General features: G+C 57.5%; 2 protein-coding genes across 2 annotated transcripts in view; one reads left to right on the plus strand and one right to left on the minus strand.

Moving 5' to 3' along the window:
* Positions 1-2,825: 2,825 nt before the first annotated feature.
* On the plus strand, positions 2,826-4,451 carry ATP5ME (ATP synthase membrane subunit e). Its single transcript, XM_020281879.1, has 4 exons — positions 2,826-2,861; positions 3,175-3,229; positions 3,788-3,886; positions 4,341-4,451. Exons 1-4 carry the CDS (start codon positions 2,826-2,828, stop codon positions 4,364-4,366), a joined length of 216 nt encoding a protein of 71 aa, XP_020137468.1. The 3' UTR covers positions 4,367-4,451.
* Positions 4,452-5,995: 1,544 nt separating this feature from the next.
* PDE6B (phosphodiesterase 6B) overlaps positions 5,996-23,373 on the minus strand; it is a 32,769-nt gene continuing 15,391 nt past the window's right edge. The window contains exons 4-22 of the mRNA XM_012783429.3: positions 17,389-17,529; positions 17,229-17,303; positions 16,698-16,762; positions 15,766-15,832; positions 15,486-15,533; positions 14,470-14,619; positions 14,073-14,216; positions 13,640-13,705; positions 12,448-12,594; positions 11,440-11,547; positions 11,037-11,146; positions 10,702-10,789; positions 9,998-10,098; positions 9,681-9,788; positions 9,178-9,241; positions 8,834-8,908; positions 7,742-7,825; positions 6,891-7,041; positions 5,996-6,084 (exon numbers count right to left, since the gene is read on the minus strand). Coding sequence (XP_012638883.1) covers positions 6,023-6,084; positions 6,891-7,041; positions 7,742-7,825; positions 8,834-8,908; positions 9,178-9,241; positions 9,681-9,788; positions 9,998-10,098; positions 10,702-10,789; positions 11,037-11,146; positions 11,440-11,547; positions 12,448-12,594; positions 13,640-13,705; positions 14,073-14,216; positions 14,470-14,619; positions 15,486-15,533; positions 15,766-15,832; positions 16,698-16,762; positions 17,229-17,303; positions 17,389-17,529 — 1,854 coding nt within the window. The 3' untranslated portion in view covers positions 5,996-6,022. The remainder of the gene's footprint in view (positions 6,085-6,890; positions 7,042-7,741; positions 7,826-8,833; positions 8,909-9,177; positions 9,242-9,680; positions 9,789-9,997; positions 10,099-10,701; positions 10,790-11,036; positions 11,147-11,439; positions 11,548-12,447; positions 12,595-13,639; positions 13,706-14,072; positions 14,217-14,469; positions 14,620-15,485; positions 15,534-15,765; positions 15,833-16,697; positions 16,763-17,228; positions 17,304-17,388; positions 17,530-23,373) is intronic.

The following is a 23,373-nucleotide window of genomic DNA, read 5'->3' on the forward strand; positions in this document are numbered from 1 at the left end:
CACACTGAGATCTGCACTCAGAGGGCCCTACAGCTGCCAGGAATGTGAACAGAGCCCCCTGGGAGAGTATCGGGATTCTGCGCCGACAGCTGACCCCGACAGGTGCGGAGGCCTCAGCAGGCAGCCCCAGTGTCCCGAGCCAGGTGGGACCCTCCCCCACAAATTCTTAGGAAGGCTCCTGAGCCACAGCAGGTCTCCACTGCCTTCAGGAGGACTCCTGAGGGTGAGCGTATGTGTGTGTGTGTGTGTGTGTGTGTGTGTGTGTGTGTATGTGTCCTCTGCCAGTGCCTCTGTCCTGACTCCCCTGAAAGCTGCTGTTACGTACCCTGTCACTTTGGCCCCACCATAGGCCCTAGAGACACTTATTTTTGATTCTGGAAGCAGAAGTTGCTGAGGAGTGTGGTTTATTTTTAAAATGCAGTGAAGGAAAAACCTGGTGTCACCTGAGGGCATCTGCCCAGCTGCTCAAGGGCCAGAACGGGAGGAGGGGGAGCCCAGCACCCATGGCCACCAAGGTGTGCTTTGTGCCCTGTGGGATCAGTGTGGCCAACACTTCCTCAGGCAGCATGGGGGGCCAGGGACAGCATGCTCCTGGCTGCCTGAGGACAAGGTTCAGGCAAGAAGGCCTCAGGCAGGAGTCCTCAGAGGTTCCAGGTCAGCCTCACAGAGGGTAGAGAAAAGAGTGGGGTGGCCCTATAGCATTGGCCTGCTCTCCCCAGCCCAGGAAATGGTGCAGATGAGTTCTCATTTCCCAGCTGGTAGGCCCAGGGCCTGGACTCCTGAGTAAGCCAGGAGAAGGAGCAGGCTCTGCCCAGGTGACTGGAGGGCAGCTTATACCTCCCTGTATGCCCAGGCTGGCCAGGCTCATGGGGTCCTCATGTGGGGTCCTCTCCCACAGGATTGTGAGCACCTGCCATGTGTCCTGGAGTTTTCAATGTTGCATTTTATTCACTTAAGATTCATAGTTAAGTTCTCTTTGTTGGCTAGGCACAGTGACTCACACCTACAAACCCAGCACTTTGGGAGGACAAGGTGGGAGGACTGCTTGAGACTAAGAGTTGTAAACTAGCCTGGACAACTCAGTGAGACCCTATCTCTACAAAATATATATTAAAAAATTAGCTGGGTGTGGTGGCAAGTGCCTGTAGTCCCCGCTACTCGGGAGGCTGAGGCAGGAGGATTGCTTGAGCCCAGGAGTTGGAGGCTGTAATGAGCTATCATCAAGCCACTGCACTCCAGCCTGGGTGACAGAGGAGACCCTGTCTCTTAAAAAAAAGTCATCTTAAGGCCGGGCGCGGTGGCTCACGCCTGTAATCCTAGCTCTCTGGGAGGCCGAGGCAGGAGGATTGCTCGAGGTCAGGAGTTCGAAACCAGCCTGAGCAAGAGCGAGACCCCGTCTCTACTATAAATAGAAAGAAATTAATTGGCCAACTAATATATATAGAAAAAATTAGCCGGGCATGGTGGCACATGCCTGTAGTCCCAGTTACTTGGGAGGCTGAGGCAGAAGGATCGCTTGAGCCCAGGAGTTTGAGGTTGCTGTGAGCTAGGCTGACGCCACGGCACTCACTCTAGCCTAGGCAACAAAGCGAGACTCTGTCTCAAAAAAAAAAAAAAAAAAAAAAAAAGTCATCTTTGTAAACACATGGATTTGATAGTGAATAAGAGTGGGCCCCATCCCAGCAAAGGACACCAGAGGAGCCCCAAGCCTTGGTTCCGAGGAGTTTCTGACCTGAGCAGTGGAGGGCGAGGAGGCTGGAGCACAGGCAGCAGCAGGGAGGGACCGAGGCACTACTGCTTTGTTGCGGCAAAGGAAGCTGATGGCAGGGGGTGGGGGGGCCCAGAACCCCAGAAGAGCGGTGCTCCCATGTAAGCTCCAGGCCTGCTTTCCACGGGAACGGTGTGTCAGCACAGTGGCACAGCTGGGAGGCTGTGGACACCTCTGGCCTCATTTTTGGGTAGCCCCTGCCAGGGCTGACCACGAGACAGTAGGACACAGGCAGCTACTGTGAGGTGGGCAAAGGCTAGCAGAGACAGTGTTCCCCAGGCTTGGGTTGAGGTAGGCCTTGGAGCGAGGGATTGTGGGATCCTGAGGGCTTGAGTCAGAGGGACTAAGGGAGCAGCATGTGTTAGGGGTGGTCTTCCCAAGACTCCAGCCCCTCCTCCGGATGGGAGTGACGAGGGCTCCCAGGGTAAGGAAGCTCTAGCCTCCCTATGGGGCTGGAGCCTGGGTCCCAGTGGTCGGCGCTCCGAAGGCACAGCGGTCGCAGGAAGAGGGCTCCAAAGTGCCATGCTCTTCCCGGCCGGCCTGAGTCCAAAGGCGCCATTGGGCAAGGGGCCTAGGGGCACAGGGGCCTGCCCACGAGCCCACCTGTGCTCGGCTCACTCGGTTCCCCGGGACCTGGTTCCTGGCCCAGCACTACCCCCGAGGGCTGCGTGCCCAGGGGGCCGGGATGAAGCTGGGGGCCGGCCCGGAGCACCCTCGACCTGAGCTCCAGGGCTTGTAGGGTATTCTCCCAGGCAGGAGTGTACAGCTAACTTGAATGGACGCACGCCAGAGCCCTCCCCGGGAAAGCAGCCCGCACACACCACGCGGCTCAGACCCCGTCTCACAAAGCCACAGCGCGTGCGCAGCCGCTGGTGTGCGTTCGCGCATGAACGGGGAGCACCGTCACCCTCCAGCCACCAGGGGGCGCCGCCGGAGCGCTTTGGCTGCCACGGCGCGTGCGCCCCTCCGGAGCACATTTGCTTCCCGGCTTTCCGGGCCCTTGGGCCGTCCTCTTCAACCCTTGAGTTGTGCTTCCGGTGCGAAGATCAGGGCCAAGATGGTGCCGCCGGTGCAGGTCTCTCCGCTCATCAAGGTGAACCAGACTTCGTGGCCGCCGCCCGGTGCTCTGAGCCTCCGCGTCCTGCCTCGCGCCCCCGCCCCGCGAATCCCGACTCCTGCCCCGCGCCCCCACCCCGCGAATCCCGACCCCCGCCCCGCGAATCCCGACCCCCGCCCCGCGCCCCAGCCCCGCGAATCCCGACCCCTGCCCCGCGAATCCCGACCCCTGCCCCGCGTCTCCGCCCCGCGAATCCCGACCCCCGCGCCGCGCGCCCGCTCTGATCCTCCTGCTCCGCCCCGCGTTCCCGGCTGCGCTGACCGCCCTCTCCCACCGCTCTTTCCTGCAGCTCGGCCGCTACTCCGCCCTGTTTCTCGGCGTGGCCTATGGAGCCACACGCTACCGTAAGTGATGGCGGGGCCAGGGCCGGGGTCTGCTCGTCTTACCTGTGGGACTCCCAGTGCCGTTTAGTAAACCCCAGCGCAGAAAGGGGACGGGGGGGGGTGCGAGTTTGCAGGACACATCTTGCAACCTAGACCCGCAGAGGCGACAGCGGGCTTGGCCCCCGGGGCGCAGCCACTGCGCGGATTTAGGGTTGACTTGGGATTAGCTTACTCACAGTGAAAGCTTCTGAGGCCCAGGGACTGGAAAGCGCCTGGTTCTGGATGAAAGCTGGTAGTGAGCGGGTGTTGGAGTGCTGAGGTCTGACGGGAGGCAAGTGGACCTCCGAGTGTTGGCAGAGGACCTAGGGAGCAAGTGCGTGAGGGGTGGGCTGCAGGGACCCTGTAACTTCTGGGTTGGGCTCTTTTTGGGATCAAGATCAGGCCTTGTCCTGCATTGAGGTAAAGGAGAGTAGACAGCAGGTGTATCTGGTTCACAGCATCGCTGAAGATACCTTGACCTGCGGACTCAGTTCCTTTTATGCAGCGTTTTCAGTGAATCGAACACGCTCCCCTCAACAGGTTACTTAAAACCTCGGGCAGAAGAGGAGAGGAGGATAGCAGCAGAGGAGAAAAAGAAGCAGGATGAGCTGAATCGGATTGCCAGAGAACTGGCAGAAGGTACTTTTGTCACTTCTAGATTGTCCCCTCCCAAGTTTTCAGGAAAAATAGGTGGTCTCCAAGTGAGCTCCCTATTTGAGATGGGGCCATCTCTCCTTTTGTCCAGCAGTGGCCCAGTGTGAAGAAGAGTGCTTGAATTCTCCTTTGTGGAGGGGGCTGTGGAGGGGGTCTTGATGACAGCCAGTCTTTGTTGAGGCCCAGGCCACAGGCTGCCCATGTGAAGCCACATTACCCCCCCTTAGAGGCCATGAGATGAACACACTTTGCCATGACTGCCTCGGCAGAGTCAGGTCCGGGTGTGCAGGGATAAGGAGACAAAGGAGAACAGTTTAAGTAGGGCATGGCTGAGTTCTGCTAGAGGTGGATATTGAATCATTTAAAGGCTGGAAGTCTGAAGTACTTTCCAGTTGCCCAAGAGTGTAATAATGTATGTGCTTTCTCTCTAATCTTTCAGCCCAAGAGGACAGCATATTTAAGTGAGAAGTCTGTGCCAGCCTGCTGGTGTCCGGAGCAGTAGTGGGTGAATAAAGCTTCCTGTGTTGTGTGATTCTCTGGTTCCCTCTCATCTACTGGTGTCAGTTGTCTTGATTTACCAGACTCAAGCTCGGCAGTTGTACTTTGTCTTTGCAGTTTGTTTGGGGTGGAGGATGGGGAGGGGGTTTCAAAAGAACTAGTCGGCATCATCAGTCACAGACACAAAAGGTATTGCACAAATAGTGAGACGTACAGAAACCCATTGCTTGTTCTGTCTGGGGCATCTAGCAGGCCAGACTCCTAGGTGGGCTTTGGCCCTCTGCCCCCTACTCACAGACCCTCCTTTTGATCCCACGAGGTGACCAGGTCAGACTTAAGACTAAAATCCAAGGATATGGGCTTCAGAGGATGAGGCCAAGGTGCTGCTTGAGCTGTTCAGAGAGGTTGGGCCTGTGCTACCTGGCCTTCCAGCCCCTGCTGGCTGTGAGCCTGTCAGCCCCATGGTCTGGTGGTTTGGAATGGAAAAGTTGATGTTGCTATTAATACTTCCCAGCTATATGCCTTGAGCAAATTTCTAGGCTTTGAGCCCCAGTTCCATTTGTAAAATGAGTTCATTTGCCTATGGGAAGAGAAAATGAGAAGCCCTACAAATGTTTTAAAGCCTTGTGCTTGGTTAGGGTGAGGTTTGAGTGAGGGAGGTGACATGGGCCTCCTGAGCTCGGTGGGATGGTATCCAGAGGGGCTGTCTGCTGTTGGGTCCTGAGAACCCCTAGGAGCCCTCAGTCACAGGCTCTTGTTACCAGGGGTCACTGACCAGTGAGATGAAAATTAAACTGGCTCTTCCTTGCAGTGGGCTGTCCCTGCCCAGTGTCAGGGGAGCTCACATCACAAGCTGAAAATTCTTAATTGCTACCAAAGAAACCATTGGGCCTCCTGCCTCTGCCCTTCACTCTAGGCTTACCAATATTAAGTCACTGGGGCGCATGGTTGCTGCTGTAAGGAAAGCTGTCGCCGCTAGCTAGAAGGAGAACCTGGGCCCAGGTCCTGCCATCAGGCCCCCCCCCCGCCCCCCCCCCCCCCCCCCCCCCAGTTAGGAAGGAAAGGAGCGTTTCATGTGGCGTTTGGTGAAGATCGTTTCTGCTCAGACTCCTCAAGTCTGATGGCTGCTTTGCTGTGGCCATGACCTTTCTGGCAGAATTTCCCGACGAGTCAAATACAATGTGTTCTCTGCCGTAATTCTACCACATAAAAAATGGGCATTTGTTTTCTCTTTATTTTAAATCTCTGGCCTTGTGTTTCTTCCTAAACCAGATGGGAAACAGCATCTCTGAACCCATCTGTCTATCTATATACACATATATACATGTGCAGTTGTGAATGTTCCACTCAATGATTTTAGACACAGTTCACAGACCTTTTTAGAGATCTGGTGGTAACTACTACATATCCAAAAAATGGATGAGTAATATAGCCTACACTGTAAAATATTCATAGTTGGCTTTATAAAAACACAAACCTTGACAAACCCCCCAAATATCCAAAGTTATCTTCAGTCATTTTCTTGAGCTTCCTAACCTCTTGTACCAAACTGCCGCAGGCAGGCCCTGAGTCCTAATGTATGAGTGGCGTGTGGGAGTCATCGGATCCCCACGGGACTGGTGCTCACAGGATGCAGCAGGTTGAAGACTTGGGTGCTGGGCCGCCATTGCAAATTTCTGTGCCCACTGCAAGAGAGGACAAGACCGAGAGTGAGAACTGTGGACTCTGCACCAGCCCAGTGTCTTCCCCTCCATTCCCTGTGTCCTCTGCTAGCACCTGTAGGAGAAAGGACAGAGCCTGGGTCTGTGACCATACCAAGCCGATTAGCTGGGGCTGAGCCTGCCTTAGTGCTTTAGCCCTGTTGACACTGTGCCCGGATTACTCAGTCCTGGCCTCCCACAGCCCTGGCCGCCTTGTTTACATTTTTCTGTTGATAGTGTAGGATTGCGGGGAATAAGAAGCAAAACCCCAGAGCTAGGTGGTCGAGCACAGGCCACACCAAGGCCATGATGTCACTGGGGTTCTAATTTGGGGGCCACTGACTTGTTACAACTGAGTCCCATTCCCATAATGTAGGGTGAGGAGGTAAGTGCTCTGGACACAGTATAGGACTGTTTTTTAATCGCAGCTTGCTTATTTTCTGAGGGTGGCATGGGAGGAGGGTAGGTTTCTGAGTTACTGGATGGTGGAAGAAGTGAGCTGTTAAGAGGTCAGTGGGCTTTCCTGTTGCAAAGGAAAGAACACAGGTGTTTCCTTAGGAGAAATGTGAGATCGCTGGCCAGGAGCACGGAAATCCTTCACTCTGGGTCTGTTAACCAGGTGGATGTGGCGTGCCATGTCCGTGGGATGGGGCCTCCCCACCGCAGCTCCTGCAGTGGGAACCTGAGTGGGCCAGTGACAGGGCTGTCTGAAATCTGCTCTGTCATGTGGTTCTCTGCCCCTTCACATGCTACCCGGGAGGTCCACAGGTGCTGCCCTGCGGAGCACGGACCTTTCTTGGTCGGCTGCTCCTCCTCCTTCTTCTTCTCCTCCAAGGCCTTCACTTTGGCCTCGTACTCATCGGCCAGCGCCTTCCACTCCTTCCTGTTGTTCTGCAGCCGTTCAAACATGGGCAGGATCTCTTCATGGAAACGGGAAAACTCCTGGAGGGAACAGAGTAGTTGCTTTCCCTGCCCATCCCCACCACTCTGCCTCACTTGCCCCTGGGGACCAGCAGGAAGAGGGAGAGCCATTGAGATGGCAAAACCGTAAAAAGGGACAAGGGCTCAGGGTTTGTGTTCTTGATGTTAGAACGGGGAGCTTTAGGGTGTGATGGCTCACGATGTGGACAGTGTTAGCAGGGAGAAGATCCCAGAACAGTAGAAAATGCTGCCTGCAGGGGCAGGGCAGGATGGAGGGAGGGGTGGTGAACGCGGGTGGACGGGCAGGCCCTGCGGCCCCCTCCCGTCTCTCGCACACAAGTGCACATCAACGAGCACACGTCAAAAATCATGTGGACACTGTGTGGATAGAGTCGGGGAAGGCAGTGGGTGTTGCCTGGTATAGGGGCTGTGACTTGTGGCCACTTCTGGACCTAGTCTCCCTGGTCCCACCTTTCCCCACAGGTGCACAGCCCAGTCAGGGACAACTTCATGGAGAACCAGATAATGTCCTCCTCAGGGTGTGGGCTGTCACCACAGAGCACACCCAGAGGATGCTGCTCCTGTGGGGCCAGGGTGTCATGAGGCATCACACAGAGGGCTCTGCAATTGGATCTCTGCCTCAGTATGTCCCCCAGTTCCTGCCCTGTGTCCTTGTGGGGCCAAACGGCAGACCGACATGGAACACCTCAGTGCCACACACCTTGTACACGAATGTGCACACAAAGTCGATGAAGCCAACCTGCAGCTTGGGGAGCTCGGCTGCCTTGTTCCTGTCCATCATAGGCTGTGGGGAAAGCAGAGGAGGGTCACAAGGGGGCCCCCTCCTCAGTCCCTGGAGATCTCGCCCAGCCCCCAACTCCACAGCTCTGATCAATTCGCTCCCAGAGGCGCAAAAAGAGCAGAGCCCAAGGTTGGAGACAGACGCTGGCCCTTGGAAGCAAAAAGCCAGGACGCCCCCCATGGCCAGCTGTCAGTGGCGGCTCTTGTCCACGTCCCTGCTGGCTCTAGTCAGTCCAGCCTTGGGGCCCCCGTGAGTAGCAGACCTCGCCCAGGGTGCTGCTGCGTTGCTGACTTGAAGACCCTGGCGTGTCCAGCTCACCATGGCGTGGGCCCTGCATGCCCTGCCAGGGCCTTCCTGGAGCAGAGCTTGGTCCAGCTGGGCTTACCTGCAGAGCCGCCTGGACCCACAGAGGGGCCCTGGTTCTTCCAGTTTCGACGACTCTCATCTCTGCTTGGGCATCACCCCAGCCCTGCTTTTCCATAGCTTTTTTTTCTTTTCTTTTTTTTTTTTTTTGAGACAGAGTCTTGCCTTGTTGCTCAGGCTAGAGTGAGTGCAGTGGCGTCAGCCTCGCTCACAGCAACCTCAAACTCTTGGGCTCAAGCGATCCTCCTGCCTCAGCCTCCCGAGTAGCTGGGACTACAGGCATGCGCCACCATGCCCGGCTAACTTTTTCTATATATATTAGTTGGCCAATTAATTTCTTTCTATTTATAGTAGAGACGGGGTCTTACTCTTGCTTAGGATGGTTTCGAACTCCTGACCTCGAGCAATCCTCCCACCTCAGCCTCCCAGAGTGCTAGGATTACAGGTGTGAGCCACCGTGCCCGGCGTTTTCCCCAGGTCTTGAGCCCCCTAAACTCATGTAGCACCGTCTCACAAAGTAAGATTAAGACTCAGGACGCCAGAAACCCCGGGGTCCTAGCTGCCAGTGAACCAGGCCGGAGGCTCCTGAGGACCATGATGGGGTCTAATCTCCTTGTTGGGGTGAGAGGTTCTAGAAGCAGCACTCACAATGGGCTGCTGATCCAAGACTGTCCTTTCCAAGTCACCTTGTTCCCAGAACTCAGCAGCCACCAGAAGAGCGACCTGGGGGGCACACAAAGGCAGTCATCGCACACAAAGGCCCAGAAGCCTCTGGGCCTCGTCTTCTGTGCCCCAGACTCTGGGGTCCCACCACGCAGGGCTTTGGGCCACTCTTGAGCACAGGGGGCACTTCCCATGCTGCCGCCCTGGCCAGGGCTGGAGGCAGCGCTCAGCGCTGCTTGCAAACCCCTGTCTGGGCTTCCCAGATGCAGCCCCTCAAGGCTCTGAAGAGGTGTTAATACCAGGTCAATGTGGCCTGTGTGAGCACTAACCTTGCTCTGGACTTCCCAGGGCTTGGTGATGGCAGACAGGTCACAGGCTGTCATCATCATGGCCCTGCAGACAGACAGACCCAGTCAGCAGTATTCCCTGGACGCCTTCTGAGTGCAGGTAGTTTTTATATATTTTCTTGTATGTAAGACAAGCTTGAGACAAGCCTGGGCAAAGATGTTAGCTCCAAATCAACATTTTTTAGATGAAATAGATGAAGAAATGGAAGCTCATGAAATAAAGTGAATGATTGCTGAAGGCCCCAAACCAAGAAGATGGCCTGTGTGTGCCCCCGAAGTCCTGCACTTTCTCCCCTGAAAGTGGGGAGTGAGTAGGGTGGGGCGTTTGTTTTGAGGCATCAGTCGGCTACTGAGAGATGGGCTGCTCTAGTGCCAGAGATCCAGGGGCTGGGGCCCGCTAGCTTGTCTGGGGAAGTGTCTCAGGGTCAAACTGCTGCCGGGCGGGTGGGGCTCGTGCTCTGCAGGGGCTGAGCCCCGCCACTCACATGACAATCTCCTTCCGTGTTGTCTCCAGGGACAGGTACTCCACCCAGCTCTTCTTGTCCTCATAATTCTTGGACTCATCCACGATCTTCTGGAACATTGTCCTTTTCCTGAACCCCAAGAATAAGGGAGGGTGCAGGTGGGAACAAGTGGAGACCACCCTCCCCACTCCCCTGCAGGAGAGGCTGGAGGCCAGAATCCAGGCCCCGTCTGCACCAGGATCGGGCCCCTCCCCTGGCTGTGCTGCCTGAGCCTCAGCCCCGGATGCCCCTCAAGCATCCCTGTTCTGGCCCCCACGGCCCTAGGGAAGGGTGCCCACTTGAAATAGAGTGCCAGGTCCGTTGCGATGATGGCGATGTCCATGAGGTGGATCACATGCTCGTGCTGACGCCGGTTCAGGTTCTGGTAGATGTTCAAGCTCTGCAGGAGGCCACTTGGTCAGTCGCAGGGCTGTGCCCAGGGCCATCAGGGTCCCCACAGTCATCTCAGGACCCAGCCACCAGGACCCAGCCCCTCCCACTCTTGGGTGGCTTGTCTGTGTCTTTCAAGCCCTGGCCCTTGGGTCCTTGGCAGGTGGATCCTGTTCCTCTGCAGCCAAGATGGCCCTGCCAGCACCTCCCTCAGGGTGCCCACCCTTCTCCGAGCAGCTTCTACCTTGGGTCATCACTCTGGACCCAGGTGGCCGCACAGACCACAGCCCGGGTGGGGAGGGAGGGAGGGGTGGCTGGTGTCCTGGTTCCTTGGGAACCACCCTGCTCAGCCACTCCTTGCTCAAGACCCAGCTACCCCATCGCATCCTCTGCCTCCCACCAGGCAGTCCCGGACCCCTGCCTCCTTGGACCCCCCCCACCCCAGGATGATGGGAATGTTTCCGAACTCGGCTCTGGCCCTGGGGCTCCTCACACAGCCCACCAGCGTCCTCCTGCTGCCAGAGCCGGGCCCACCCCCTCTAGCTTCAGCCCTGGCTCCGAACACCGGCTCCTAAGGACACGGCTGCATGGTACCCAGGAGCAAGACACAAACCTCCTCTGAGAGCAGGAACTTCCCAAACTCCAGGTGGTGCCGTTCCAAAATTGAGGAGCCATGGAGCTTGGCTAAGGGATTCTGGGATCTATGACAGATTTCATTAAAAACAAATGAATGGTTAGAAGAGCAGCCGAGAGGCAGAGGGGGTGAGGGGCCAGTGCTGGGTGCCCTGCTGGGGTGGGGGCACCCCTCAGTCCCCAGGGGCTGCAGCCCCTATGGCAGGCCCCGCTTTCTGTGTAGTAGCCACTGGGCTGCTCAGATTCACGCCAAGGGTGCCGAGGCGATCTATCGCTAATTCACATGTTGCCCGTGTGCCCCAGTGTGGAGCCTACTTCATCTGGTACAGGTTGTTGGTGCCGCGGTGGTCAATGTCGTGGCACAGACCGGCTGTCACCATGGCGAAGGCCTCCAAGTCCGTGTAGTAGCTCTTCAGCTTGCCCGTCTGTGGAGACAGGACCTCCCATGTGTATGTGCCCTGGCTCCAGTGGGGCACAGGGTGGGCGTTGGGGTGCCGGGCCTGAGTCTTCTCCCCTCCCCCCAGGTGCCCTCCACTCATGGCCAGGCTGGAGTGTGCAGTCGGGGCTGTCGGCCTCCTCCAATCCCTCTGCCCTTGAAGGGCCTGTTTCTCCCTCTGGGGGCACGTGGGGCACTACCCTTGGCACCAGCAGGGGCTGTACAACCCTGGTCATTCAGGAGGCCTGACAGGGAGACCTGTCTTGAGTCCCGGCTACGCACCATGAGCAATGTGAACATCGTCTGGGCCACGTTGAAGCCATGGCGCCAGTTGTGGTAGGTGATCCTCCGGTACCCTTTGCTGATAGAGAACAGGAACCGCACCAGGACCTGAGGGAGCCGAGAGGACACATGGGCCCTGGCACCAGGTGGAAGCCCACCAAAGCCTCATGCGCTGATGGCTCTGTGGTAGATTCCCTGCTTCGAGTCCATCATCCCCACGCCCTGTCTCCTAGGCCTCTATGACCTTCCCTGTCCCCCCTGCTCACTGCTGGCCCTTGTCGGCCTTCATGGGGGTGGGGAGTGCCATGTCATGCACCTGTGAGGTGGAGCTGGGTAGGGCAGAATCCATCACCCACCCAGCAGTCCATCCACCAATCCAGTCTTCCTTCCATCCATCATTCTATCCATCCACCTACCCATTCATTCATCAATTCACCCTCTCACCCATCCATCACCAAACATCTAATCACTCACTCACCCATCCATCACCCATCCATCTAACCATCCACTCATCTCTCCATCCACCCATCTATTCATTCATCAATTCATCCTCTCACCCATCCATCACCCATACACCCATATAAGCATCCACTTGCCCATCTACTCATCCATTCATTCACCCATCCACTAATCCATTCATCCATTTACCATCCATCCATCCATTCACCCATCCACCAATCCATTCATCCATCCACCATTAATCCATCCATTCCATCTATCTATCCACTTGCCCACTTTTCTTTCCTTCCTTCCATCCACTCATTCATCCATCTGTTCATCTAACCATGCACTCATCCATCTGATGGTTTATTTTAGGCATACTTGCTGCATATATTTTACCTGTTCTATGATGAACATGTCTGCCCTCCAAACTTCCTGTGGGACCTGGGACCCCAACAAAACTCCCTCACCTCCTGCCTGGGGGATCCAGGACCCCCTGCCACATCCCCATCCCCAAATCCTGGGGGACTTAGGACCCTGCCTATTTCTCCCTGTCACATCACCCACCTCCTGGGGGATCTGGAACTTGCGGACCACGCCCAGCTCGTAGTACATCTGGATGCCACATTTGACCAGCTCCAGTTCTGTGCACTCCAGGTCAGAGAAGTGGAACTCATAGATGTCAAACTTCCTGGGCCCCGGCAGCTCTTCCTTCTGTGAGGAGAGACCTTGGGTTGAGGGAGGCAGGCCCACAGCAGCCCTCACTTGTTCTTCCACTTTTCTCATCTCTGAAGCCACTGTCCAGCTACAGACGCCCGGGCATGTCTGCTGGCATCTGTCCTCCCAGTTGCTCCAGCCTGGAGCCCAGGACCCTCATATCCCTGCCGGTTCAGGCCATCCTCCCCTCTCCTCCCACCCTGTGGCCCAACAGTGAGGACTGTGCCCAGCTGGGCAGACAGAGTAATGGTGGAGAGACAAACAAGCAAACACAAAGGGATGCACCTAAAAAGAGATGCAGACACATGTGGATAAACAACCACACTTGTGGATACACAGGTGCCGGTGTGCACACCACACAGACACGTGCACACAGCTGTACAGTAATATAGAGGAATGACTTTCAGAACCTGCCAAGCACAGTCACATGCTCAAAGGCCTCCTGTGTAGGACTGACAGCCCCTGGATGACTCTGGCTAAATCACGAAGGCAGGCGCAGGGTGATGGAGACACCATGTCACTGCCAAGTTACCAAGTGATGGTCTCGGGAGACTCACAAGCACATGTCCATAGGCACCATGTGCACACACAAATGCGCACACGCGCGCGCGTGCACACACACACACACACACACACACACACACACACTGAGTGTTGTGGGCTCCTGGCCACTCCTGTAGCAGGGACGGCATGCATGGACATCTAGTTCAAGCCATGCCCACAGAAACTAAGCATAGATGGTTCTGGAAAAGCACAGAAGAAACAGGTGGACATGGAGGTACACTCAGCAGTGCAGACGTTGAGTCACATCATTAGCTGGACAAACACACTCAGAGACACGCTGGGTGAGACTGAAAGCCAGGACAACGTAGACACACATGCGAGGCATGTACACACACGTGAACACACGTGCAGACAGCAGCCAGCACCACAAGATGACGCCGTGTGTGTCAAGCACCTGTGAGCTCAGGGAAAGGAGGACTGTCCCCTCCCACCTCAGGGTGGCCAGTCTCCCTGCGAGGGATGGGAGTGGGACCCTCACCAAGATCGCCCCCAGCTCGTCCTCCTCGCAGTCAGCAGGCTCCTTCCCCAGGCGCTCCCTGGTTGGCTAACGGAAGAAGGGTGTGTCCTGAGGCAGCGACAGTGTCACCTCTGCCCTCGTGTGTGGGATGGAATGACGTCTGAGTGCTAACGGTCAGCTTTCCCCTTGCCAAGGCCCCGGTGGCCACTGGCTCCAGAGACAAGGGCAGTGGGTGTGTGGCAGCTCACTTTCCTGTGTGCTCCTGTGTGCTGGGCACTGTTCTAGCCCCCACATGTGTGACTGATGGGCTCTCCTGGGACGGACCCGGCAGCTGAGGAGACTGGGGCACGGGGAGGGCACCCTGGGCTGGGCACAGGGAGGGCCCCAGGGGTGTCCTGGCCCCGGGGAGCCCACCTCCCTGCTGCAGAGGGACTGCCGGCAGGAGGGGCAGTACCAGGATGGCCTGGATTTCGTCCTTGTCGCATTTCACGTGGTAGAGAACCATGTCCTGTGCGATGTCCTTGCGGTTCTCCAGCTTGTTCATCTTGTCGTAGGTGTCAGTGTTCATCACCGACCAGCCCAGGAACTGTGTCAGGGACTGGGAGAGAGGGCAGCAGCGTCGTCCACCCCAGCACAGCCGGGCGCCCCCCTGTGCACTGTGTCCCGCGGCTTCTGAGCAGGCCCTCAGGTGCCACCACAGAGCTCTGCTTCCAGGAATAGGCCCCACCAGCCCTCCCTGCCCCCACTCTCCCCGGCCTTGTGCTGGGCGGGGCCGAGGTGCATGGCGAAGCCCCACAGCCATCGTCCCGCACACATCGCCCCCAAAGCCGCACCTGGTAACAGGTGTTTACCTCCATGAGGACTTCGTCCTGTTCGTCAAACGGTTTCCCATCTTTCCTGTTGTAAAACGTTGCTACCCCCACGATCTCCTCCTTCTTGTTGACGATGGGCATGGACAGCACGTTCTTGATGACCCAGCCCGAGTCATCCAAGGCGCCCTCCTGCAGGGTGGCGTCCAGAGCTGAGCACCCCCGAGACTGGCCCTTGCCCCCGGGGAGTGTGAGCCTTTTTTATTCTGCCTCCAGCTGTGAGGATTGGGTCACTGCTCCTGTCTCTCCACTCCCTCCTTGTGTGTGAACTCATGTCCATGCTTCTTGTGTCGTGGTCTTCCCACTAGAGGAGTGGAGGATATTTTCCCACCAGGCCTGTGAGGGCTGCAGTCACACAGGACCTTCCTCTCAGGATGGTCCTGTGCTTGGTTGAATGCTCTGCTGCCGTGCTCTTAAAGTTCTTAATAATTGCTCAACAAGGGGCCACATATTTTCATTTTGCATTGGGTGCTGAAAATTGTGTAGTTGGTCCTATCTTCCACCCCCCGATACTAGGCCTTGGCAGTGGGAAGTGGACAGTGCACCAATGGCAAACCGTGTTTCCACCAGTCCCTCTGACTCTCCACCTCCCCCAGGAACCAGCCTTTGCCAGCCACGTGGTGCCAGATGAAGGCATGTGTAGCAGACTCGAACCCTCAATGGGGCCCAGCCTGGCCCAGCTGAGCCTGGCCCACATCAACTGAGACCAGCTGAGATTAGCCAAGACCAGCCAGGATCACTTGAGTGCAACAAAGATCATTTGAACCCAGCTGAGCTCAGCCAAGATCAATGGACCCAGCTGAGCTCAGTGAAGCTCAGCCAAGACCCGCTGAGCCCCGCCGACCTGCACACCTATGAGCATGAAACACGTGCTTCTCATTGGCACTGAGACTTCGAGGTTGTTTACGTAGCAAAAGCTAATTCAGTTCATCATGTCTGCACCACAATATCTTCTTGCCCAAGTAAAATACAGTTTCTATTAAGCAATGGACAGGTACCTGAAATTGGAACATTTCATCAGCGGAGGCATTCATGATGTTACAAATCTGGAAAAGGATTAGGAAAACGACCTCACCTCAAGCAGCTGAAGGTATGGTATGATTCTATGATGGACTCGCCACCCCAGTCTCACTTGCAAGGGGTGAACTTCTAAGCTGGCGAAGCGTAGCCGCTGAGGGCTGGCTGCGGCACAGGGAGATAGGCAGGGAGGGGGCTGCGGGAGAGGAGGGGAAGCACCAAGCCAGGGCAGGGCCGCGGCCCAGACAGCACGGGACTCACAAAGCCACTTTCTGCCACGTAGGTTGGAAGGCCGCTGGCCAGGGCCCAGTGGTCGGCCGGTGGAGTGCTGCGGGGAGAGCAGAGGGTCAGAGGACCAGGCGCTCAGGTTGTCAGGAGTGCACGTGCAGACTCTGGCACCGTGTGTGAGTCTTGATCTTTGTTCCCCTCTCTGGGCTCCACGTGGGAGCAGGGGCCATGGAGATGGCGAGCACTTGAGCAGGGCCTGAGGTTTGGCGATGTCTGGGCTGCCTCATCCTCCCAGTGCTCTGCCGTGCCAGGGCCTGCTCTCTGCAGGAGCCCTCGCCCCCTCCTGGGGACCCCACGGCTGCAGCTGCCTCCTGGGACTCACACAGTCACCTGTCCTGCAGTCCTGGCCCTGACTTGCATTCCAGCCTGGCACCTGGGTCCCAGTGCTGTCTGGGGCCTAGGGCCGGGGTCCTGACAGGCTTGTGGGGTCACGGCCCCACGGCCACGCAGCTGCAGGGTTGGGGGAGCTGACCACCTTGCCCAGTCTCTCTAGGCTGGAGTCCTGCTCTGACCTCTGGACTGGACACCCCTCCTCTCCCAGCCCCACAGGGGTACAATGCCAGGCCGCCCCCCTAGAAGCTCCACTTGCCTGGGTGGGGCTGCGTGAGCCAAGGCAAGGCCGTGAAGGCCTCAAAGCTCAGCTGCTGCTGATGGGGCCACTGGACAGTGCACCTGGACCTCGGCCGTCCACTGGAGGGCCCCAGTGCCTCAGCTCCCCTGCTCCCCACTGTCTCCCAAAACAGCGAGTCAGCCTCCTCCTCCTGCCCTGCTCCAGGACACCCATGGCGCAGGGAGCAGCCCGGGCCCAGCCGGGCACTGCTGACTCCACTTTGGTCCTGAAGCCAGGCCTGGGGCTGTGGGTGTCGCTCCTGTGGGGACGCCTATTGTGAAGCCCTGGCACTTACGGAATGACTTTGATGTCTTCCTTGCCGTGGAGGATGTAGTCAATGACTTTGTAGAAGACGATTTCCTAGAAACAGACACGTTCTGGGGCTGCCAGCCATGCAAGAGACGCCAGGTACCCTGCTCCCCACAAACACAGCTACACATGAGCACGCACTCACGTGTAATTACACACGTGCACAACAGATGTATCCACCATGCATGTTTTACAAGCATATACTCACATACACCTTCATACATGCACATTATGGGCACACATGCTGGTACCCGTGGGGCATGCTTCATGCACTCTGACTTGGATCCATCCTCCCTCTGGGTCCCACATAACCCCACACTCAAACTGGGCCCATACTCCTGCACACATGTGCACACATGCACACACGCATGTTCACAGGCTCCTGCATGGGGAGATGTTATGATGATTGCCGATGGAGCACCAGGAGCCTGGCCAAGTAGAACATTTGCTGGCAAACTCGTTTGGGGGCCACCCTCTCCCACCCTGGAGCTGGAGCCAGGGAGCCACCAAGACTTACTCGGCCGTCAGGTGTGCGTGGGCCTGAGTACGGCTGGGATTCTCCCATCAGCACAGGCCACACGTCAAAGAATTCCTGGGCGGAGGAGAAGAGAGTGAGGTGGTCAGTGCAGGTGCCCAGCCAGGCGGGCAGGCGGGCCCCTGAGAGCCCCAGGCCTCACCTTCTCCTTGGTCATGTCCAGGAGGCCCACCGAGTACCGGTCGCAGTTCAGATAGGCCCGCACGGTGTAGAAGGCCTTGTGGAACTGCCTCTCGATGTCTGTCAGCTCCTCAAACACCTTGTTGGCTGACCACAGCAGCACCTGGAGGGGGTGGCACACCTGTGAGCCTGTGGCCACACTTACATGCCCACACCTGCCTGACCACACCTGGGAGGGAGCGACAGATGCTGTGCCCCAGGGTTCCCTCTGAGCACGTGACAACCTGCTTCCTGACCCAGGGGACCTGGGCAAATGCAGGACAGTGAGGCCTCCAGGCTTTGGCTGCATCCCTGCCACTCATGGCCAGCGCTGGCCTCGTGCTCGGGTAGCTCGGGTAGCTGGGGTAGCTCAGGTAGCTCGGGTGGAAATCAATTGTTTTGAATGCAAAGACCTGGCCAGAGATTCCCCTGACTGGCTGTTGGGTGACAGCTTGTGATAAGCTGTGGACTGTGGATACGAGTTCACTGTTTTCTGGACTTCAGGCTCTCTGTGGCCTCAGCAAGGAGGGTCTGAGAGTGCTGATTTGGTGACGTGCCCACGGGGTCCTGGACAGACCCTACCTGCACATCGAACATCCCTCCCCAGGGCCCCTGGTGGTGGGTGAGCGCTGCTGCCAGGCTCGGACTAGCCCCTGGCCCGCACCCCGGCCCAGGCCACACTCTGTTTCCTCAGTCACCACCACACTGACCCCACCGTCGCCAGGTGTCTCCGGCCTGCCTGGGGCCAGCCCCTCCTCTCACAGGCAGGGATGGCTCCTGGAGCCTCAACTTCCCCTAGACCTCCCTGCAGGAGGAGGCCCCACCCTGTGTGCGCCCTGCCCTCCCGCTGTTGCTGCAGTGGCCCCACCCGAGTGTGAGGACTTGGCCTCTGGCCCCCTTTCTCCACCCCCAGGAGATATCAATGTCAGGACCAATCCCAACACCCCAGACTCGCTGCATCTTCATCTTCACATCGGCAGACCCTGCCTGGGCATCTCCACCCTCAGACGCTCGGCGCCTGCAACCCTGGGCTCTGGACTGCCAGGGCCCGCTGTGCCTCCAACACTCAGCCCTGTCCCCTGCCCTGTTGGGCCTCCAGGCAGCCCCACCCTTCACTGCCCGGCTAGCGTGCCAAGCCTCCAAAGCGACCCTTCACTGCCTTCCCTCCATCCTGCCCAGCATTCTGCCACTAGCAACCTCTGGAATGAAAGGAACACGAATTCCTACACCATCAACAGGCAACTGATAGAAAGATCCAAAAGCCACCCGGCACCAAATCCACATGGCACGCACCACGTCCACCATGCAGGTAGGAGGCAGCGCAGAGGAGGTGCTGTGGCCACCTCTACTTTCTTGCGTGGTGCTCGTGCTTGGAGGGTGCACGTGGCCAGTCTCTCCTGCTGCTCGAGGCCGTGGGCATCTGTAGCTTTTTTTTTTTTGGCAATGATTTTATTTTATTTCTATTTACTTTTAATTGACAAATAATTATGTGTATTTATGGAGTACAATGTAATGTTTTGATCTACGTATACAGTGTAGAAAGATTCAGTAAAGCTAATTAATATCCATCACCTAACTTATCATTTTTTTGTGGTGAGAATGTTGAAAATATACTCTTTTAGCAATTTTGAGGTATACAATATAGTCCTCCCCTGATGTCCTGGGGGACTGGCTCCAGGACCCCAGGGACACCAAAATTTGTGGATGCTCAAGTCCCTGATATAAAATGGTGTGAGGCGTATGACCTCCACACACTTTAAATCACCTCCAGAGTGCTTATAATACCTGCTGCAATGAAAATGCTACATGAATAGTTGTTATATTTTATAAAATTTGCATTTTTTCTTTTTCAGACAGAGTCTCACTCTATTGCTTGGGCTGGAGTGCAGTGGTGTCATCATAGCTCACTGCAGCCTCCAACTCCTGGCTCCAGCGACCCTCCTGCCTCAGTAGCTGGGACTACAGTCACACGCCACCACACCCGGTTCTCACCAGTCTTGCTCAGCTGATCTCTAATTTGCATTTTTAAAATTATCATGTTGCTATTTTTATATTTTTTTCCAAATATTTTCCACCTGTGGTTGAGTAAATCTCAGAAATGGAGCCTGTGGACGCGGGGCCACTGCACGTCATAGACAGTAGTTACCACGAGGTGCAGCAGTCACCAGAGCTGCCCTCTGGGTGGAGACCCTGTGCCCTGCCCCAGCCCTCCTGCTCCCCAGCCTTGGTCACCACCTTCCCACTCTCTTCCGTGAGAGCAACGCTCTCAGAGTCTGCACTGAGTGAGTGCCTGCAGATCTGCCTCTCTCGTTTCCCTGCGTGCAATGTCCTCAAGGGCCACCCATGTGGTCGCTTCACCCTGGGCAGCTTCCTCACATCCAGGGTGTGTCCAAGCTCTGTCCTTCCTGCCCCCTCTGCTGGGAACCAGCCCTTTGGAGGCCCCGGCCATCCTCTGCAGCAGGGCCACCGCCCAGCCCCTCCACCCCGTCTCCCTGGAGCCCTCCCTGGCTCTCACACAGGAGCCACCATCCCCCTGCAGCCCCTGACTCGGTCAGATGTGCGGGACTGCTCCGAGCTCCCACGGGGTGAGCTGACAGCTGTCCCTGACGGCTCTGAGCACCTGATGTGGGTTCTGGTCCTGCCAGGGCTGTGTCTGCAGTGGAGCATCGTGGGGCAGACGCACCAGCCTGCCTCAGGGAGTGGCCGATGGGCCTGTCCTCACCCACCTACGCCGGCGCTCACAGCCTTTCCAACCCTTCCCAAGCATGCCCGATGCCTGACGCGTGCACACTGGACCTCAGGCTCCATGAGCTTGGGCAGGGGTCAGTTCCACCACTGGAGTTAGTGGGTCCCTGAATAGGACTTAGAAAAACAATGGAATTGAATATGAACTACTCGCATAGCCATGGTGCCTGCTGTTCTGCAACGGCCACATGTCAGGTGCAGACATGTGGAAATATCCGGCGCATTTTCACTGTGCACCTGGTCCACCAGGGAGAGCCTGACCCCTCCCTCGCATCCCAGGCACACACGGCGCTCTTGAGACCTCAGGGCCTTTGCACAGGCTCTGTCTGCTGCCTTCGGAGCCCTCATGCCAGGAGGCCCTCCCTGAGCTCCCCCAACCCAGACTCCCTGGTGCCCCACACAACCCCATTTGGTGTCAACCTCACAGAAGTCCCGTGTCCTTGTGCCCCCACTCGACCATGACCTCTGTGGGGTTGGGAGGCACAGCTCTTTGTGCCCAGAGCACCGAGTGTTCAGTGGCTGTGGATGCTCTGCCCGGACCCAGACCGTCTGAGCTCTGCCACTTGCCTCCAGCTGCCGCCGGGAGGCCCCATGGTCACGTCGCCCCCCATGGCTGTCCTTCATTTGCTGGCTGGAGATATGCCCCTCCATGCAACCAGGCTAATGGCCTAGGAGCAACAGCCCCTGGCAAAAAAGTGACGAGAACCACGGACAGGGAGGGAAAGGCTATGCAGCCACCTCTCAACAGCTCTGCAACCACAGGAAGAAGATTTCCCCACCGTGTAAAATGGGGGTGATGCCCTTCTTCCCTATGGGGGGTTGCCACGAGAGATTTCACGTAAGGGTCCGAGTTTCCAGTGTCTCTTCCCTGCTGGGCCCTGTCCCCCAGCCACTCCATGAGCCAGAAGGCCTCCAGGTAGGTACCCGGCTGGTGGCTTGCTTACCCTCCCGTGGGCAGCGGGCCACCACTGGAGGCGTTAGGGGCTCCCTTTGGTCTGGAGTCAGAGTCGGGGGACTGCCCAGGAAGAAGCGGGAGCTTCTGAAATCTCCCGACTTTAAGTGATGGAAACTTGTTAAATCAAACGTTCGTACGTGGTGGGGCGAGGGACACATGCGCTCCTGCAGTCACCGGGCCATGCGCCCCCATCAGGGAGCTGTGACCCCTCCCGGCCTGGGCCTGGGCCCACTGGCCCAGCACAGCCACATGCTGCATCAGCAAAGCACTGGGTGATTGCTTGAGTGACCTGGGCTTCTCGTCAGCCTGAAAGCTGCGGTTTTGCCCTGCATGGATTGATTGCGGGTTCTGGTTTAATGCTCCAAGGTGAACCTGGGGTTGTGGAGTTGGACAGAAGTGGAAGGGAGCATGGGAAGTGCTCACTACTTACGGGAGGGAGGCGTCAGGATGTCCTTGGGGCAGGGGCAGACAGTACCACAGGAAGGCAAGGCTGGCTGCCCCTGCACAGGGGAGAGGGACCCCAAGTCTCTGCCCCAACCCAGGGAGCCCCAGGCTGACAGCCACGCTGGGGAGAGCGTCCCTGCCTGAGGCTCTCGTGGATCCACCAGGGAAGAGTCTTCCCCACCGCAGTCGGCTCGAGTGCCCCGGGCTGAGCACCTGTTGGGCCCTGGAGTGGAGGATGACACCTGGTGCCCCTCAGGCCCCCAGCGGCTCGAGGTCCCAACACTGGGCCATCACTGCCACAGCGCCCCCGACAGGAGGCCTGTTTCTGGGACGTTTCCCCACTGGCCCCACGGTAGTGGCCCCTAAATCTAGGGCGCGGCCCGGCGTCAGCACCAAGGCCACATTTCGCTGTGAGTGCCTGAGAGCTGGCTGTGGAATTCTCAGGAATCCCGAGAGCTGGTTGTTAAACCTAGCTGCTATTAAAATTAAATCATGTAAATCCATAAATTAAAACATTATATGGAAAACAAAGGTAATAAGTACCCAGACGCGCTGCTGCCTCCTAACTCCACTGTGGTTCACCATCCTCCGTTCTCTTGTGGCCTGTGAGTGGCGACTGCCTACGTCACTGCATTCTCCCCCAGCTGCGAGTCCAGCACCCTGGGGGCTGCAGTGATGGGAAGTGGCTGCACCAGCCAGGCCCCCCGCACTGCCCCCCGGCGCAGACTCTGCTAGCCCCTCCTGCGGCCTCCTGACTTCTGAACATTTCCATTTGCTCGTGTAGCAGAAGTGCGAGACCTTCTAAAAGTGAAGGCCCCACCTTCTTCCCACACCCGTCCTGGGGTGGGCGCGCGCCCTCCCACCGTTACAAGGTGCCATCGGGTCCCAGACACGGCCGGCCTGGAGGTGGCAGGCCACAGTCCTGTGCCAACAGGGCCTTCATCTGGCTTTTGGTGACACTCAGACGGCCGGGCAGCGGGAGGAGGCACTCGCTGACCTGAGCAGGCCACTGGTGTGATAGGTCAGAGAGAATTCTAACGTCTGGGGGCCAAACCTATGGCTTCCTCGTTGCTTCTCTTTGGTTTGACCAAAGTGGGTGAGATGCTTCCTGGAAAGGCATTGACAGGTGCCAGCCGGGCAGGGTGCTCCGGACGGCAGCAGGTGAGGAGGCGGGGTCACTGCTGAGGTTTGGAGGTTTGGAGGGTGGAGGAGGGGCGACCACCTTCATTCCAGTGGCTCCAGGAAGAGAGGCAGAAAGCCCAGGCGCCAGACAGGCCGCGGGAACTCAACTTTGCTCATTACAGACGTTTCTTTTCAAAAAGAGCTGTGAGGCAGCGTGCGGCTCGTGCAAGTTAGGGTTCTTAAAAACGCTGTTCAGAGCTTAAGGCCTCAGAAACAGCCTTTTCCTAGGACTAGGTGACATCCGGATGGAAAATCGGAAGTGCCAAGTGCAGACTGAGCTTTGAAACTCCCACTTGGCGTGAGGTTGCGGCCTGACAGCCTGGAACGTGCCGGGTCAGCCGTGTTTCCCAGTGCTGGCAACTCGCCTCCTGCTGGGTTCAGGGTGGGACGCGAGTGCCAGCTCTGGATCCTACCCTCCAGTTTCTGCAGGGGCGTGTGGGAGCAGGGCAGCCAGGGCAAGGGTGGGCGGGGGCTTGGGGAGAGAGGCTGAGAAGGAGCCTGGGGGTCTCGGGGCTCCGGAAGGGGGACCCTGGGGCAGCTTCAGTCTGGTGCTTGAGGAGGCCGGGGTGCTGGTGGGGAGGCAGGAGCCCCTAAGGCCAGCCAGTGACAAGATCTGCTTTAACAGTGCGGGTCTGATCGCTG

The sequence above is a fragment of the Microcebus murinus genome, chromosome 16 (genome assembly GCF_040939455.1).
Source record: "Microcebus murinus isolate Inina chromosome 16, M.murinus_Inina_mat1.0, whole genome shotgun sequence".
Taxonomy (NCBI): Eukaryota; Metazoa; Chordata; class Mammalia; order Primates; family Cheirogaleidae; genus Microcebus; species Microcebus murinus.

Excerpts from the sequence above, each read along its gene's own strand:
- ATP5ME (XM_020281879.1), top strand. The coding sequence starts at position 2,826 with ATGGTGCCGCCGGTGCAGGTCTCTCCGCTCATCAAG. Across the intron at positions 2,862-3,174 it reads AGGTCTCTCCGCTCATCAAG|CTCGGCCGCTACTCCGCCCT; the intron begins GTGAACCAGACT and ends TCTTTCCTGCAG. Across the intron at positions 3,887-4,340 it reads TGCCAGAGAACTGGCAGAAG|CCCAAGAGGACAGCATATTT; the intron begins GTACTTTTGTCA and ends CTAATCTTTCAG.